A 17,552-nucleotide genomic window follows, 5' to 3' on the forward strand; every position below is an offset into this window, starting at 1 on the left:
CATTCTCCCACGCATGCGTTCGCATCCCTGTGCATCCCCATGCATGCACCCGCCCACCCTCACATGCACACGCAATCTTCACATGTGTGTGCATCCCTGCATGCACCCTGCCCCCCCACTCATGCGCAGCAGAGACCCAAAGACCACTGGCCGGCGGGAGACATGCGTGCATGCGCGGTGGAGCTGGGCTGGGGCGACAGCTGGCATGCCCACAGAGAGGTCTCTGTGTGCCATCTTATCATTATCATAAACAGCCATTTTATCTATGGCTGTTCACTGCCTTGAGTCCTTTGGGAGAAGGGCGGTATATAAATTTAAATATTAAATTAAATTAAATTAAATCTGTGTCACGTGTGTCATAGGTTCGCTATCATGGCTCTAGTGTGTTGTTTTATTTTTATAGTTGTAATTACAATTGTGAATAGGTTGCTTTACTTTATTGTCATGCTGGTTTTAGTTCTGAGCACATTATGTAGAAGAATGATATATGCTTATAGCATATTTGGGGAGGAGGGCGTGTGTGAAAAATAAAAGCTAACATAGTGCTTTATTGTTCCATTCAGTCTTCTAAAAATTCCAAGCCTGTTATAATAAACAAAGAACACTCTATACATGCTAAGGAGAAATTTATGCCTGTCAGGGAACTGAACAGAAAATTGTTTTCTTTCCTCCTTCCTTCATTAGAAATCCAGATAAGATTCTCACTCTTCTTTCAACTGTTCAGATTTACTGCTATATTGCTCTTGGTTAATTTTTCTTTGTGTGAAAAGATTTATGTTTTCCTGCCTGCTTAAGGTATGAGCTACGAAGGACAGAGTCTGCCTGGCTAATAGCCAGGTCCACAATCAACACTTTCAGTTTTTCCATCACTCCTGGATATAAGCCTAGAGACACACCTAACAAAAATCCAGGTGTGGTTGCCATGAGTTCACCTGGCATAGGCGGGACAGGGCTACCATTAAAGGAATAGTACCCTCAAGGCACTGAGATTTGTTCACACTTTCTTTTTGCCACACTTTGGAGGCTGAGGGCATCAGAGAAAAGAGCAACCACCGAGTTTAGGTAATGGAGAAAATAATTTTCGTTTTCTTTTCTTTCTGCTTGCAATCTGCTTTCTCCTGTTCTTCATAGTGACTTGTTACATCTCACTTTTGCATTTAACAGACTGTATACCATTTCTGTCTAGTAATGATAATAATAAATATCAGGTTTAATAATAAAATCAGGTTAAATGAATTGTAATCTGCAATATCACTTATTTAAAGTGTTAGCTTTTGTTGTTCAGTAGGGGAAAACATATTTTTTTGTGAGGGATGTTTTGAATTCAGAGATTTAAAAAGCACACTAAAATAAACCTTAGCTGAATGTTTCTCCTTGAAGAAGATCCTGCATTAAATCTGTATTGTACAAAAGCAGTACATAAACACTGCTTTTATATTTACTAAACCTAGACATTTTCTGAACATGCAGATGCCAGTCACATGAGGAGTCATTTTTTTCTGGACAGTACTTGTAAAACATCTGGATAATACTGACTCATATGCATAAAAAAGTTAAGCAGGTTTCAATGTGTATGTTGAATGTGCGAAGAGGACAAGTGAAATCTTAATGCCAGTTCTATCTCTTGTAGAATTGTGGGTTCATTTAACATCAGACATTTAATGAGTGTTTCTGCTCTAGCAATTTGTAGTATCATCCAGCCTTTACTGTAGCATTATACCACATTAGTGGTACTCTATGTTGTCAGTCCTAACAACTAATACAAATTACACAATTTGTTCTTTCACAGGATCATATAAAGTCTTATATGACATAACTTGCCCACTTTGATTTTACCATATAGTCATTGATTTCCTTACTAAACTAGCAAAGGTAGAAATTGGAGTTTGTCTTTTGTTTGTTTTAAAGCATTTTGTTATTATCGGTAGAATATAATCACTCCAATTCATACAGTGGCAAATGATTTTTTTTCTTCAATCATAACTTCAAAATATTTTAGCATCAATTAAAAGATCAGTTTAAAAAGTGGTAAAATGATGCTCTGCAAAGCCATTGGTGAATGTATACCAATCAATGAATGATCATACCAATGAATTATATCCATGGTGAAATCCAATTTTTTTTGCTACTGGTTCTGTGGGCATGGCTTGGTGGGCGTGATGTGGCTTGGTGGGCATGGCAGGGGAAGGATATTGCAAAATCTCCATTCCCACCCCACTCTGGGCCCAGCCAGAGGTGGTATTTGCCGGTTCTCTGAACTATTCAAAATTTCTGCTACCGGTTCTCCGAACTACTCAAAATCTCCACTACCGGTTCTCCAGAACCTGTCAGAACCTGCTGGATTTCACCCCTGAATTATATCCTTCCCTTCCTTTTCCCTCATCATGCATCAACAGCAGAAGACTGTGGGAAAAATTCATACAAACTTTTGATGATACTAAGCAAAGTTTCTCTATGTGTGTACTTGTCTCTATTTAACATACAATTCAATTGAGAACATTTGTTCAGGATCTAATTCTAGTGCAACCTTTTCAACCCAGGTGGTTTGAAACCACATTAGCATATGGACCAGAATATGCTGAGAAGTGAAGCTCATCTGGAGGGACCATTTAAGGAAATTTAATTTGGTAGTTCCATTTTTTCTTTTTTTTCCTGAAACTGGAGCTGCAGAGTTGCACAGATCCGTTTCTCAATAGCATAAAAGGAAGCTGGGTTGTGGGGGGGAAATGACTATTAGATTCCTTTGTGGCTCATCTTGCTGGAGAGGTGTGGCAGTGAAACTGAAGAATGTTAGTTACCACAGCTACCAAACCTTGTTTATGTTTTAATAGAAATAATAACTGTGTGTGTTATCAAGGATATAGTCTAATTATATAATCCTTAAGAGTTTCACATATTTGGGAATTCAAAGAATATTGAAGTATATGTGTGGGTTTGTGTAACTGGATGCCAGGCTTCCTGTCTGTCTGCCCGCAGATAAAAAGATGTTGAGCTAGATTGATTTATAAGGTAATCCTACCATTTAAAACAGGGAGGCTATTGCCTCACTGGGATAATTTGGGTGGTGTAGCGAGGTATCAAATTATCATTATTTCACTTATTTGGCTCCCTTAGAGGATGTACTTAGAGGAAGTATCATTTGCTGGACCTCAACTAGTTTAAATATGAACAAAGAGCCCTTGGATCTGAAAATACGCATGAAGTGTGTGAAAGTCAGGGACAATGGCTGCCTATGTGTGTCTATCTAGTAGGTTCCATTGTGCAATTAAATTAAGAACATGTCATCAGAAGAAGTACAATAAGTATCACCATATCCTCACTGAAATTATTCCACTTTCTTCACATGAATCACTAAAAGCCAGATAGTCAAACATTACAAGTATAAGGTAATAGGTAAGAATATGAACAAGGGGTGTCTAGTTCAAACTTCACCTCATGCTTCAGAAAAAGTTTGCTCTCCCAACTCAGTCCCCCTATTGCAATATAGAGATAATATTGTCCTATTGTGGAGATATCTGTATGGTATTAGCTCCTTGCTTGCATTATGGAAACGGATCCAACCCATGGAGAAGTCCAGACTTCTTCTTCCCATGGAGCCTGTCTGTAAGTGTACCTGTAAGGCTAGTAAACTCTTAACTAGAGAAAAGTCATTTCTGTTGTCTTTCCACCTGCTTTTGCCTTCTGCATGAGGGAGGCAGGGCAAACACACCCCAAATGTGATCAGAATTTGGGGTCCCTTTATAATGTCTAAAGAGAGTATGATGAAATTGAAAACTGGTTATGCTTGGTCATTTGGCACAATATATTTGTTTTGTTTTCACCTGGAAGGCCACATTCTTCCTGGTACCATTCCAACAACTTAACCACTGCTCCAGACTGAATCTTATGGGGATCCCATGAAAAAGAGGAAAAAATAAAGGCTGTGAGGCCTTCCTTTCTCAACTGGAATGAATGTCTAATTAACTGTGCTCTCTTATCTACGTATAAAAAACTTCAAAAACAAATTCTGTATTCCCAAAATGAGATAACCTACAATTAGTCTTTTCCTTGCATAGCTCCTTCTCCCAGTCAGGTTTTGATCAAAATTAGGATACATTTCCTAAGGACAAGAATCATCCACACTGTTTTGAATAATGGTGGTTTCCTTTATTAGAGGTATTTTAATGTGGCTTGCATAGCCAGCTTGGAGTGTTTCATTATGCATTTAGCATTGGGTTGGACTAGATGCCTCCAAGCGTAACATTCCACAATTTTGTGAAGTTGCAAAACAGCCACTTCCCATCAATACAAGAGTTTCCAAGTAATAACCATTTTCAGTCATTCCTCTTGACCCTTGTATATAAAAAACATGGAATTTATAACATGTAGACTAATAAATGTAGCCTCCTTCTGAAATCAAGTTCGACTCCTGGACAGATCAATACAGTGTTTTTGGCTCCCATTCAGTCTTCTTCTGGAATATTTTTTACTTCCCAGTCTAGCCTAGAGCCTTGGGGTGATCTCCTGTCTAAATGCAAACCAAATCCAGACCTGCTTAGCTTTTCCAGACCTGCTTAGCTTTTTCAAGAACAGCCAAGGACAGTTAAATGCTGCCACCTCTATTCTATTGCCAGGATCTGATCAAAATTCTCAGACAGTTCAGTCTGAAGCAAGCAATTGCATGCAACTCTATACATAAAGCAGATGATCAATTGTTGAGGGGTGGGCAGGAGGGGAGCAAGAAGGAATAAATTGGAGAGGAGCAAGTTTAAAAATTTGGTCCTCTCTCACCATCACTTCAACTCTTACCTGTTTAGCATACATATGTAAAAAGGCATGAGGAGTATGGATGGCCCTGAAAATGTACAGATTAACTTTGCAGATGAAGAGAACAAAAAGGAATTGTTTGTTCGTGGCCAACTGTTATATAATTCCTGGGACATCATGTTCTGACTGTTTCTCAAAACTTTACATTTACCTCATCCATCAGCCTCAAAGCAGTTAGTCACCTACTACTAGTCATAACATGTCTATCAAGAGCTTCTCCACCATGGAGGAACTATAGCCAGTCCATCACTAATTCATCTGCTTCTGAAGAACATACTTAAGTATCTGATTTTTTTAAAAAAACTATCATCATTAGATTTCTCTGACATTATAACGAAGATATTTCAAAGATCAAGGGGGCAAAGCAATAAAGCAATAATGCATACTATGGAAATTGATTGGGTAGGAAATGGATTCAGGGTAGTTGTGACCAGTTATGCTTCTGTCTTTGTATATTGTTGCACTAGCTTTATTTTTTTTTCCTGTGCTGTTTATGCACTTCTAAAAATATTTTTTTCCTAATTATTTTATAAACTTTCCACATCTACTTTTTGCTTACATGACAATTATACAATCTCTGAGGCTTAATGTTTAAATTTTGATCTGTCCATCAAGGCCTGTCTTAATTCCTCTGGGGCCTAACACTTGCCCTTTGGGATTTTCTTTAGTTTTGATTAACAATCTGTCCATTGGATTGGAATCTGGATCCAGAAGGTTCTTTGACAAACAAGCTTGTTCCATGAAAGGAGTTGTAACTCCATAGTGAACAGATTTATCTCTCAAATTGCATACCAGTTCCCAGAAACAATCATAATTTTTCAGTTTCATTTACTGCTAATTTTGCTGTGGCAGTCCTTTCCTGCTGAACATATTCATGACTTAGATATCCTGAGCTAGGCTCATAGAACAGTTGCATGGCAGTCATTCAAAATCTAAAACAACCTAAAGATTGTTCAAATGGCTTTGAAACACAGCAATTCTATTGATTACAGACAATTCCTCCATGAAGTCAGGATACAATAATTAAGAGATTTTTTTTGGTCTATAATAAAGGAAAACAGCTGCTTGTTTCCTTATTTCCATTTCTCTTAGGAATTTACATTGATTCATTAATTATAAAACAAAAGCAATATAAAATATAAAACAGCAACATTTAAAAGCCCAAGTAAATAAGTTTTGAGTATTTATCTTGTTTTGTGAATTTTAAAAAATTTCTTCCTAAACTTTGTAACTTCTCTTATGTATACTATTGGGATTCTTAAGACAGAATCCCAATAGTAGTTCCATAATACTTGCCTTGATATGAATAAAGTAAAATAAAGTAAAACATCTCATTAATGATCAGTGGATCCATGGCAATGAGATGCCTCACCTAATAGCAGGGAGTGGACTGTAGAGGAACAGACAGTCCCCTAAATAACTTGGATCTAAGCCATATAAGAGTTTATACGGTATTGTGAGTATCCTGAATTGGATTAGAAGGCTATCAATTATGAAGGAAGCTGTTTGAATATATGAGTGATATAGGACCCCAAAGAAGCAGTACTTATTGCATGTGTGCTTGGATGACTGAAGTTTTCAGAGTATCTTGAAGTGCCATCTTAAGAAGAGTGTATTTCCATAGATCTATCCTACAAATAGCAGTGCTTGAGTTCCTAGAGTGAGGTTTCTCTCTTTCAGGTACAGAACAGGGGCAGGTTTCAAAACCCGTCGCTACCGGTTTGCTCATGGACACATGTGCACGCACATGACGCTTCTGCTCATGCCCAGAAGAGTGGGTGGGTGGAGCCTCCCACCGCCGTTGCTACCGGTTCGCCCAATCTGGGGCGAACCGGTAGCAACCCACCACTGGTACAGAAATCTGACAGCTGGTAAAAGGCTCTCTTGCCTTTGAAAATATATGACTGTCCATTGGATTGGAATCTGGATCCAGAAGGTTCTTTGACAAACAAGCTTGTTCCATGAAAGGAGTTGTAACTCCATAGTGAACAGATTTATCTCTCAAATTGCATACCAGTTCCCAGAAACAATCATAATTTTTCAGTTTCATTTACTGCTAATTTTGCTGTGGCAGTCCTTTCCTGCTGAACATATTCATGACTTAGATATCCTGAGCTAGGCTCATAGAACAGTTGCATGGCAGTCATTCAAAATCTAAAACAACCTAAATTAAAATGCAATTAAAATGCAGTTAAAAGTTATTTTAGGGGCTTGGGGAAATAGGAAATTGTTCACCTAGTGCTAAAATGATGCTAGTTGTTGCAGTGACATCTTTGAGGAGGGACTTCCCTAAATGGTTACCACCATAGAAAAACTCAACCCTTTATAAAGCCCACCTTATCTCCTTTGGTGCAAGGACCTGGAGAGGCCTCAGTAGATGATCTTAAGATTCAGATAGAACATGTAGAAGAAGGCACTTCTTCAGGTATCATGGCCCTAAACTGTTTATAGGTTAAAATCAGTTAAAATCAGCACTTTGAATTGGATCTGAAAATGAGCAATCAGCCAGTATAAATGGGAAAAAATAGTATAATATGTTTATTTTAGTCAGTCCCAATCATTCTAAACTAACAAACTATTTTCAAAAAGAGCCCCATGTACAGCACTTTGCAAAAATCTAGCTGGGAAGATACCAAAGCATGAATGTTTTAAGTCTGCTTCTCTCCACATAATGCCACAATTAGTAAATCGCCAAAGGTGATAAAAGGCACATGGTGCCACCAAGATGACCTGGGCCTCTGGTGACAATGGAGAATCTAGGACCACTTTCAAAACTGCAAACTTGCTGCTTTCAGGAAATTATAGACCTCTCTGGGGCTCAGCTAGCATCATCCACAAACAGTATCTCTCTCTTTCACCTGGGTTGAGCCTCAGTTTACAGACCATTTCTGTGCCAATTCTGCACCTGAAAGCAGACTAAAAAGCATCAGGGTAAATAATTTTGCCTAAGATCTCCTGCAGCTTCAATATACTTCTCTTTCTTCCAGCTTGGCTAAAAATTGAATATAGAAACAGTTGAAATACACTGAATCCAAAGATGGCTCCTTAAGCAAGAACATTCCCACCACAACGTTGGTATGGATGACAGCAGTGGTGAAATCCAATTTTTTTTACTACCAGTTCTGTGGGAGTGGTGTGGCTTGGTGGGCGTGGCTTGGTGAGCATGGCAGGGGAAGGATCCTGCAAAATCCCCATTCCCTCCCCACTCTGGGGCCAGCTAGAGGTGGTATTTACCAGTTTTCCAAACTACTCAAAATTTCTGCTACTGGTTCTCCAGAACCTGTCAGAACCTGCTGGATTTCACCCCTGGATGACAGAGTCCTAACAGTCATCTCAGGACAGTCATCTCAGTGGTGTACTCAGTGGCGTACTATGAAGGAAACAGTTTCCTTCATAATGCGCCACTCATCCCCTGACTTTTCCTTTTCTTGACTTCTCCTGTATAGCTTCTGTTTTAACATCCTCCTACTTAATATAACAGTGCAACAACAATGAGAGATCCTTCCTTTAAATTTTGAACAAAGAGCAGACAACATGCAATTTTAAAAATTCAAATAGCAGACCCATAATGGAATCTTAAACTCCCAAAACTGTAAGGGGAGGAAAAGAGAGAACTTTAACATTTTTTTTTCCTGTACTGCATCATTAATTAAAAGTAATCCTTCAAATTCATTTTGGCAGAAAATGCATTGGTGCAAATAATTCCTATCCTTAGAATTTATTTGTGAACTATTTTCTTTCCCTCTCCCTACTCCCTTCTCTGAGACTAAAGTGCACTTCTTTCTTTCTTTCTTTTTTAAGGTCCTATGCACATGGGACTTCTCAATAAATGAATCAGGATCCAACTAAAGTTTACAGGTATTGGCAAAATTGGAATCAATCACAACATAAAGACAAGAAGACTTAATAGCTTCAGGATGTCAAAAGTCATCCCAAATCATGTGGTACGGGTTGGGCAGACAGTGTGCATTTCACCCAAAGAAGAACATGCCTGTTTGCAGCACCCAAATGATGGTTTGTCCTGTCACACATTGCCAATGCAGTGTTTTTATTATACAGTGGAAGGCTGGGACAGGAAGAACTTGTTGGCTCAAACCCAAGGATGTTCACCACCTAATAAATCTGTTAAATCTACTGCAATAGTCACACCTGTGCCTTCTCAACATCCTGAGGACAAACATCAACAGGAAAAATCAACAGAGCCAAATGAAGACAGCTATCCAGCCTCTCCTACTTTGGATATATCTATTGAGAACTTGAATCGCTTGATCTTGGAAATTGACCCAACTTTCAAGCCTCTGCAACAGCTGACTCAGGCAGACAGTCCCCTCCAAGCTGTTCCACAAAGCAACACCAGTGTGGTGGCAAAGCATGAACATGATACATCAGGTAAGATATGGAATCCCTCAAACATAAGAGATCACTCTAAAAGTAATTCTTTTTCCCACTATCTAGAGATTTTAGGCCTAGAGAGTTGAAATTGAGTGCAGAGAATTCAGAAAGATGCACCACTTGTCCTTAAGCCCTGAAAATTTATATGAACAATCAAGAACAGTTTCTAGAAGGTGGAGTGGAACCCTAATCCTAACCCTCTCAAAAACACTGCAACGAATGTGCAATTTCTTGCATTAAAATAATGTGTGTGGAAATGATCTTGCTACTAATAAAAAGACATCAAAACATATATGTTTTTTGAACTCTTGATGGATTTTGTCTGAAAATTATGGCAGATAAGTGAGGGGGGAATTACAAATTGAGACTTTGTTGCTTTGGCAACCCATTGAATTCTACAGCTAACATCTGGCAATCATGTAGTAAAAGTTTTCATTCTACCAAAGACTATATATGAAGGACCCAAACCCTGCTACTCTTCCTCTAGTCATTTAATGAGACATAGAATGGCTATTCAGTCATATGCTGGCAATCTTTTAATCCATCAGCTGCCACAAAGCTGCCTGGCTACTTTCTGCCTTTTTAATTATTTTACCATGAAAGTGGAGGGAATCAGCAATGGATTTTTAGGGTTTCCAGAATTATACTAGACCAGGGATCTGCAACCTTAAAACACTCAAAGAGCCATTTGGACCTGTTTCCCACAGAAAAGAAAACACTGGGAGCCATAAAACCCTTTCCGTGACTATTTCTTGAGCAGCCACAAAACTAGCAAATGTAGTTGAATTAAATGTACTGATTTCTTCTGAAACTTTTTTTTCTTGGATCTATCCATGGTTGGCCTACCAGGGGTTGAAAAGCTCAATAAATCACGTGCCAGTGGGTGTCACACATTGGCGGTTGTGACACATATTCTGAGTGACAGGGAGCTGCAGAAGAGGGATGAAAGAGCCACATGCAGCTCCAGAGCCGCAGGTTGCTGACTCCTGTACTAGACAGTCATAGGGAAAGAATCTCTCTGCTCCTTTTTCACCATAAAAAGGGAGCAGGGATGCCCATAAGTGAGTCAACATTTCACAATGCTGCAAAACCCCAACCCCAACCCTTTCTATGGGTGTCCTGTCTATAAAGGAATGAAAAGACTCAGGGTTTCAATTTTGCAATTACAGTCATTTTAGGTTTATTTGTTTTTTTACTTTCCCCAGGAGATGTCCCTAATACTAGGGGTGAAATCTACTAAGGACAAGAGTCTCCTTTTTGGTTATCTCTGTTTTGGAAATCAGGAATGTCAGTTTAATCCCAGTAAAGGATCTGACCCAACAGGGAAGGAGTTATATTTATTTACTACTTTTATTTATCAAATTTATTTGCTGCCCATCTCAAGGTTCAAGGCAACTCTGAGTGCCTTATCAGGAAATGAATTAAAACCAAACTAATCCAGGACTATTTGGGACTACATTTAATATTTGTTTGTTTGTATCCCACCTTTATTATTTTCATAAACAACTTACAGCAAGTATATCCAACACACCTTCCTCCTCCTGTTAAATTTAATCCCCTCTGGGTTGGCTAAGGAGGATTATTATTTTTTTTTACAGGTTAAAGAGTTCACTTAACATACACATCTTGTCAGATGTAAATGCCTTATTCTCCAATGTGTAAATAATGTATATATGGAACATCAGAGGTTAACTTATTCTTTGGACTTTAATGTATTCATAACTTACCACTCCCATTCCTAGCTCCACCCCTTGTATATATAAGGAGCCACCCTCACCATTCTCGTTGCTTCTACCTTGAATATTCAGTGAATATAGAATGCCTATCATAATTAAAAAGAAATATATTTAAAGCTTTAACTTCTATTATCTTTATTGAGTCTGATCCTGAAAATATTGCAACAAGCTGGTAGCAGAGGATGGTTAATTGACTCAATAAGTAATTAAAAATGTCCAAGAAAGATAGGCCCAACACCAGGGCCTACAGCAAAGAAATAGAAACTGATCAAGAGATGATCAACGAATCCACCAATGCGATTTCGAGAGAATCCGAAGAATACACCACTGAAGAAGAAGAACTAATGAGTGAAAATAATGACCAGAAAGAAATCGAAATAGAAAATAACGAACTCAGGTCAGAGATATTAAAGATACTAAAAAGCCAAAAGAATGATGAAAGTCTCATCACGGACCTCCAGGAGATGCTGAAGAACAGCGGAGCAGCGAGAGAGAAAAACGTCATTAAAGAAAAACCCAAAGATCAAAAAATCGTAAGTGAGATGACTACTGAGAAAATAGTTGTTAAAAAGAAAAGATGTGATCCCGCGCGAAATTTTGAATGGCAGCCATCTTGGTTTCAACGAACTTCAAAAGAGAATGGAGCAGAGCCAATCAAAACGCTCAGTTCAAAATTTCTGGCGCGAAAAACACTATCAGACGAAGAAAGTGAGAAAGAAGTCTCAAACTCTTCAGATGATCCAAAATCAGAAAGTGAAGACGATTTAACAAAATCTCAAGTAAAATCAGCAATGAAAACGCTTTTTGCTGCTTTTGGGCCAAGACTGAAAATTACCAAGACATCTACGAAGAAGCAAGAAATCAAACCGGCGACTCAAGACCTGCACGCTCCCATCCTGACTTCGAAAGCGACGACGCCCGAGCCCAGAGAGCCATGCCGATTTCGCCCTACACCACAGACAAAATTGAATACCAACGCACACAAAAAGAAGAAAAGAACCGTCACCACCACCAGAACCCCAAAAACCGAGCCAGAGACCGACTCATCTGAGGAGGAGCGGATCGAGAGAGCTGAAAGGGATAGAACCTTCCACGACGCCACCAAAGAAGAAATGAACAACGCGCATGTGCGAAACTACGTAGACGACCCAGAAGGGCTTGAACTGGCCAGAGAACCGCGCAGACTCATTGCAAGCATCCCAATGCCGTTCTGTAATTTCCTGCACTTGAGAGATCACGGACTGCCCCAGGTTGTAAGTAATGGACAGAATAATGTAGGTAACTTACCCAGTGACTTCCCAAAACTTAGAATTGATGGCATTAATTTACAAGAGTGGTATCAACAGCTTCAGGTTATTTTCATGAAAGAAAATTTACTATTCTTTATAACTAGCCCTCCAAGAAGACCTTGGACTTTAAAAATAGATTGTTTACATCATAGAGCATTTTTCATAATAATATCTAGCGTGTCTCCTGCAATGTATCATAGCATCAAACCAAACCTAACTGTATCAGAAATAATTCAATGCATGTTTAATCTATTTCACAGCGATAGCGTAGCTACAACCACAAGAATGTCTAAGGATTTCTTTTCCTCTAGAGTAAAACCAGGGATTTCTATAAGTGAGCATTTGATAAATCTAAACAAAATAAGAGCTGAGCTACAATTGAGGGGGGAAGTGATTTCAGATCAAACAATGAAAAGTGTTATTATCAATTCACTTGATCCATCATGGGATAGCTTTATGTCACACTTAGATACCATTAATCTGGGATATTTATCCATAGAAAGTCTATCTAACAAATTGATAGCAGAAGACAATTCAAGAAAAAATCGATCCAGTAACCAAACAGACCACAAACCTTTTAGGAAAGTAGTCTTTCAAGATAAACATAATGAGGCCTTTAGATGCTACAATTGTGGATCCAGGGAACATAGTAGAAGAGACTGCTCCAAAGTCTCAAGAGAGAGACATAGACCAGAATATAGGAGCAAATATGATTACAGACAATCTTCCACAGATAGACACAAATATAGAAGCCCACCAAATTACAAAGAAGGTAGAGGGGGTAGAGAAAATTCAAAAGAGAGGAAATCTGGGTCACTGAATGGGCTAAATAAACAAGACAGCACCAGAACACAGCAGGATGAGAATAACAATTGGCTTATTGATTCTGGTGCAACAAATCACACCACCAACAACAAAAGTATATTATCTTCATTTATAGAAGATAAGTTTGTGATAAAGGTAGCTAATCAAGAAAAGGTTCAAGTACTAGGCAAAGGAAATGTGACCTTGCCTGGTCTAGGGAAAATAGAGGGGGTATTATTAATCCCAGAAATACCTCACAACATACTAAGTGCCATAAAATTAAGCAGAGAATCTGATATCAATATAGTTTTCTCAAAGGGGAAAGCAACTATAGAAAAGAACAAAACAAATGTAGGTACTGTAATGATAAAAGGAGGTCTACCCTATTTGATAACTAAAGAAAGATGTTTACATAACATTGATTCAAATATGGAAGATTGTATTGAAGCAGATGATGAAAATGTCAGTAACAGTGACAATGATGAGTGTAGAATAACTCATGATCACAAAAATACATACAAGGAAAAGAAACCAAAAATAGGTAAACCAATTCATGATGAGTGTGCTCACATCTTACACAGGAAGTTAGGACATGCAAGCTTTCCTGTAGTACAAAAAATGACTGAACACGCAGAAGGTGTCAAAATAAAAAATTGTGAAAATTATTTGGAATGCTCAGTATGTAAGTCCACCAAACTAAAAACCAGTCCCAGACCAAAAAAATCTAACAGATCAACTAACAATATTTTTGATTTGGTACATATGGACTTAGTTGGTCCATTAAGTCCCTCAATTACCTATAGAAAACGTTACTTCCTAACTATAGTGGATGACTACAGCCGATATGGTTTTGTTTACACATTAAAGCACAAGGATGAAACATTTCAGAAATTTAAGGAATTCTACAAACGTATAGAAACACAACATAATATCAGAATAAAGCAAATTATGACAGATAGGGGATGTGAGTTCATGTCTAAAGAATTCTCCCAATGGTTAAAGGATAGAGGAATGTTACATTTCACGTCCAATCCTTTTTCTGCATTTCAAAATGGAGTTGCAGAGAGGAAAAATTCCACACTACAAACCATGATTAGGTGCACATTAGAGGATGCTGGTTTAGGCAAACAATTTTGGTCAGAGGCATTACATTATTCGAATTACACTCAAAATAGAACCTGGTCCAGTATTGTGAATAAGACACCATATGAGGTGATGTACAATAGAAAACCCAAATTATCACACATGCACATATTTGGAGTCACTGCAGACGTACACATACCTAAACAATTGAGGAGAAAGGGAGAAAACGTATCCAGGAGATTAAGATTCATGGGATACGAAACTGGAACCAAAGGGTACAGATTTATTGATAGTAATAACAAATTTATAGTATCCAGAACAGCTGTGTTCCATGAACAGGCCAATTGGTCAAAATTGCACCTTAATGAAATATTTCCTAATAAATGTAAAGATACGATATCTTGCGAGGAAGGAACAACAGAAAATCAAAATATTAACAAAAATAAGAACAAAACCAAAACTTGGACTAATAGTCAGCATAAAATAAAGACAGACACATTAACAAAAAAGGAAGCTAGATATTTGCATGATAACCATAGCAAGCCTGAAAGAACTATTAGAAACAATAGAAACCAAATACCAAATAAATACAAAGATTACATAATGCATATGAATGGAGAACAAATAACACCTAATACATATGAAGAAGTATTGAAACTTCCACATGAAGAAAGAGAAAAATGGGAACTAGCTATGGAAAAAGAGATGGAAAGTTTACAAGGATTAAATGTATTCACACCTGCGATCGCACCTAAGGATAAAACAATTATAGGTACCAGGTGGATTTATAAAATTAAGAACTTAGAAGGAGGCAATACCTTATACAAGGCTAGACTAGTTGCACAAGGCTATGCACAAAAATATCCAGAAGACTATACTGATACATATTCACCCACAGTGAGAACTGAGAGTGTCAAAACAGCCCTTGTAGTAGCATCTGCACTCAATCTGGACGTATTCCAATATGACATACAGACCGCATACTTACATGCAAAATTAGATAAGGAAATATATGTAAGAGCACCACACAGTCAATACACTAATAAGAACGAAATTTGGTTATTAAATAAGAGTCTGTACGGATTAAAGCAATCCGGCAAAAGATGGTACGATTGCTTGGTAAAAGTACTTAAGACCATGGATTTCAGCGCCACCACTGCTGATAACTGTTTCTTTGTAAAAAAGAGTAATGATCATATTGAATTTGTATTAATTTACGTGGACGATATTTTATACATTGGAAAGCATAAAGAGAGCAGGGAAATCTTTGTAAATAAGTTAAATGAACACTTCTCACTGAAATCTCTGGGTAAAGTGAATAAATACCTTGGTGTGCAAATTAACAAAACTAAAAGGGGATTCAAACTTACACAGAAAGATAAAATCATCGAACTCCTAAACAAATGTAACTTAAATAATGCTAAAACCTGTGACACCCCTATGCAAACTGATTTTCTTAGAAACACTGATGAATCTTCCCCTGAGTTTAAAGACAACACATTTTACAGATCAGTTATAGGTTCACTCCTTTATATATCTAATTGGACTAGGCCAGATATTGCATTACCTCTCAATCTATTGTCAAGATATGTTAGTAAACCAACCTTGTATCATTGGGAAGCTGTCAAAAGAATTCTAAGATACCTGAAGGGTACATTAGATTTTTGTTTAATGTTGGAACCCAATAATGACAGAGAACCAAAAATTACTTGTTATGCTGATGCAGATTGGGCTGGTGATACATCATGCAGAAAGAGTACTTCTGGTTATGTTTTTCTATTGAATGATTGTCCAGTTTACTGGTATACTGGTAAACAAGAACTAGTAGCCACTTCTACTACAGAAGCGGAATATGTTTGTTTGTCCAAAGCTGCAAATAACCTTGTATGGTTCAATGATCTGATCACTGATGTTTGGAAGAAACCCACCTTACCATTTATTATGCATGAAGACAATAAAGCGGCCATTGAAATATCCAGATCCGATGCAATTGGACAAAGGTCCAGGCATATTGATATAAAGTTTAAGCATGTGAGACAACTGTCTCAAGACGGATTCATTAAAGCAATACATTGCGATACTTCTGAACAATTAGCTGACATATTAACAAAACCCTTACCTTCTAAACAACACAAATATTTAACTTCTAAATTATATGTATTATATTGTCCTGAATCAGAATGTAATTGGTGTTGTGTAACGAACCGGCATTTAGAGGGGGATTTGTCAGATGTAAATGCCTTATTCTCCAATGTGTAAATAATGTATATATGGAACATCAGAGGTTAACTTATTCTTTGGACTTTAATGTATTCATAACTTACCACTCCCATTCCTAGCTCCACCCCTTGTATATATAAGGAGCCACCCTCACCATTCTCGTTGCTTCTACCTTGAATATTCAGTGAATATAGAATGCCTATCATAATTAAAAAGAAATATATTTAAAGCTTTAACTTCTATTATCTTTATTGAGTCTGATCCTGAAAATATTGCAACACATCTCTTGTGTATGAGTCAGTCAAGTATTTATGCAAACAGGGCCAAAACGTTCCAAATAATGTAACTTTCTCATAAAAGTAACTCAATCAAATCTTCACCAGGTGGTCCCATCCAAACTTTGTACTGTATTTGATGTGTTTGAGGGCAAGTTCTGTGATGCAGTCTCACATGGTTTGCTGTTATGATTCTGTCTTACAAAACAGATTGATTTATTTCAGTTCCAACAGGTTGGATATGCCAGTTTCTTTGTGTCTTCCCCTTGGGGTTTGGCTGGCCCTAAGGCAGGGGTGTCAAACTTGTGGGCCATGGGCCGTATGCGTCACATGCTGGCAACGCCCACACCCAGTTTAGCGAAGGGGGGAAATGTTGCAATATGTCACATGACGCCGCCATGACGCCATGAGTTTGACATCCCTGCCCTAAGGCTTATTCAGACCAATCTTCTTATACAATGAGATCCCAGTGACGCCTCACAGAGTATTCCAAGTGGCAATTGCCAATGCCAGCAAAGAACTAACTCTTAACTTCCTCCATAATCTATTTGTGCATGAACATATTGACATGTAATCCCACAGGTTGGGAAACTCTCCAGTTTGTACAATATTTTTGGCTTTGTAGATACAGATATTGCATTAGTTTACTTTTTTAAAAAAAATGAGCTAATAAATGCTTCAGCCAAGCAAATTTCCTGTAATTATTCTAGAATGGAATAATTTTTGCACCAGAAAAAGCAGAGATTCAGAAAGTGTAATATATTCTATGGCTCATGATTGTACTATTAGAATTTCATCCAGGTTTGGTCATCCTCACTAAAACAATGTTGGTTTTCACAAAGAAGCCTTACTGATTTCAATGACATTGCAGTAAATGTGACTTTCTCCTAATCAGTTAAATTTTGCCATTGTTGTAGATCATAATAACATTTAAGAATTTACTGTGG

At 37.8% G+C, this 17,552-nt stretch overlaps 1 protein-coding gene across 2 annotated transcripts in view; it reads left to right on the forward strand.

Moving 5' to 3' along the window:
- Positions 1–863: 863 nt before the first annotated feature.
- TNS4 (tensin 4) overlaps positions 864–17,552 on the forward strand; it is a 47,535-nt gene continuing 30,846 nt past the window's right edge. For both annotated transcript variants that reach the window (XM_034415760.3, XM_034415762.3), the window contains exons 1-2: positions 864–1,062; positions 8,608–9,195. In XM_034415760.3, the coding sequence (XP_034271651.1) occupies positions 8,724–9,195 (472 nt within the window). In that variant the 5' untranslated portion in view covers positions 864–1,062; positions 8,608–8,723. The remainder of the gene's footprint in view (positions 1,063–8,607; positions 9,196–17,552) is intronic.

This window comes from Pantherophis guttatus, chromosome 4, assembly GCF_059756535.1.
Source record: "Pantherophis guttatus breed Tessera chromosome 4, ASM5975653v1, whole genome shotgun sequence".
Lineage (NCBI taxonomy): Eukaryota > Metazoa > Chordata > Lepidosauria > Squamata > Colubridae > Pantherophis > Pantherophis guttatus.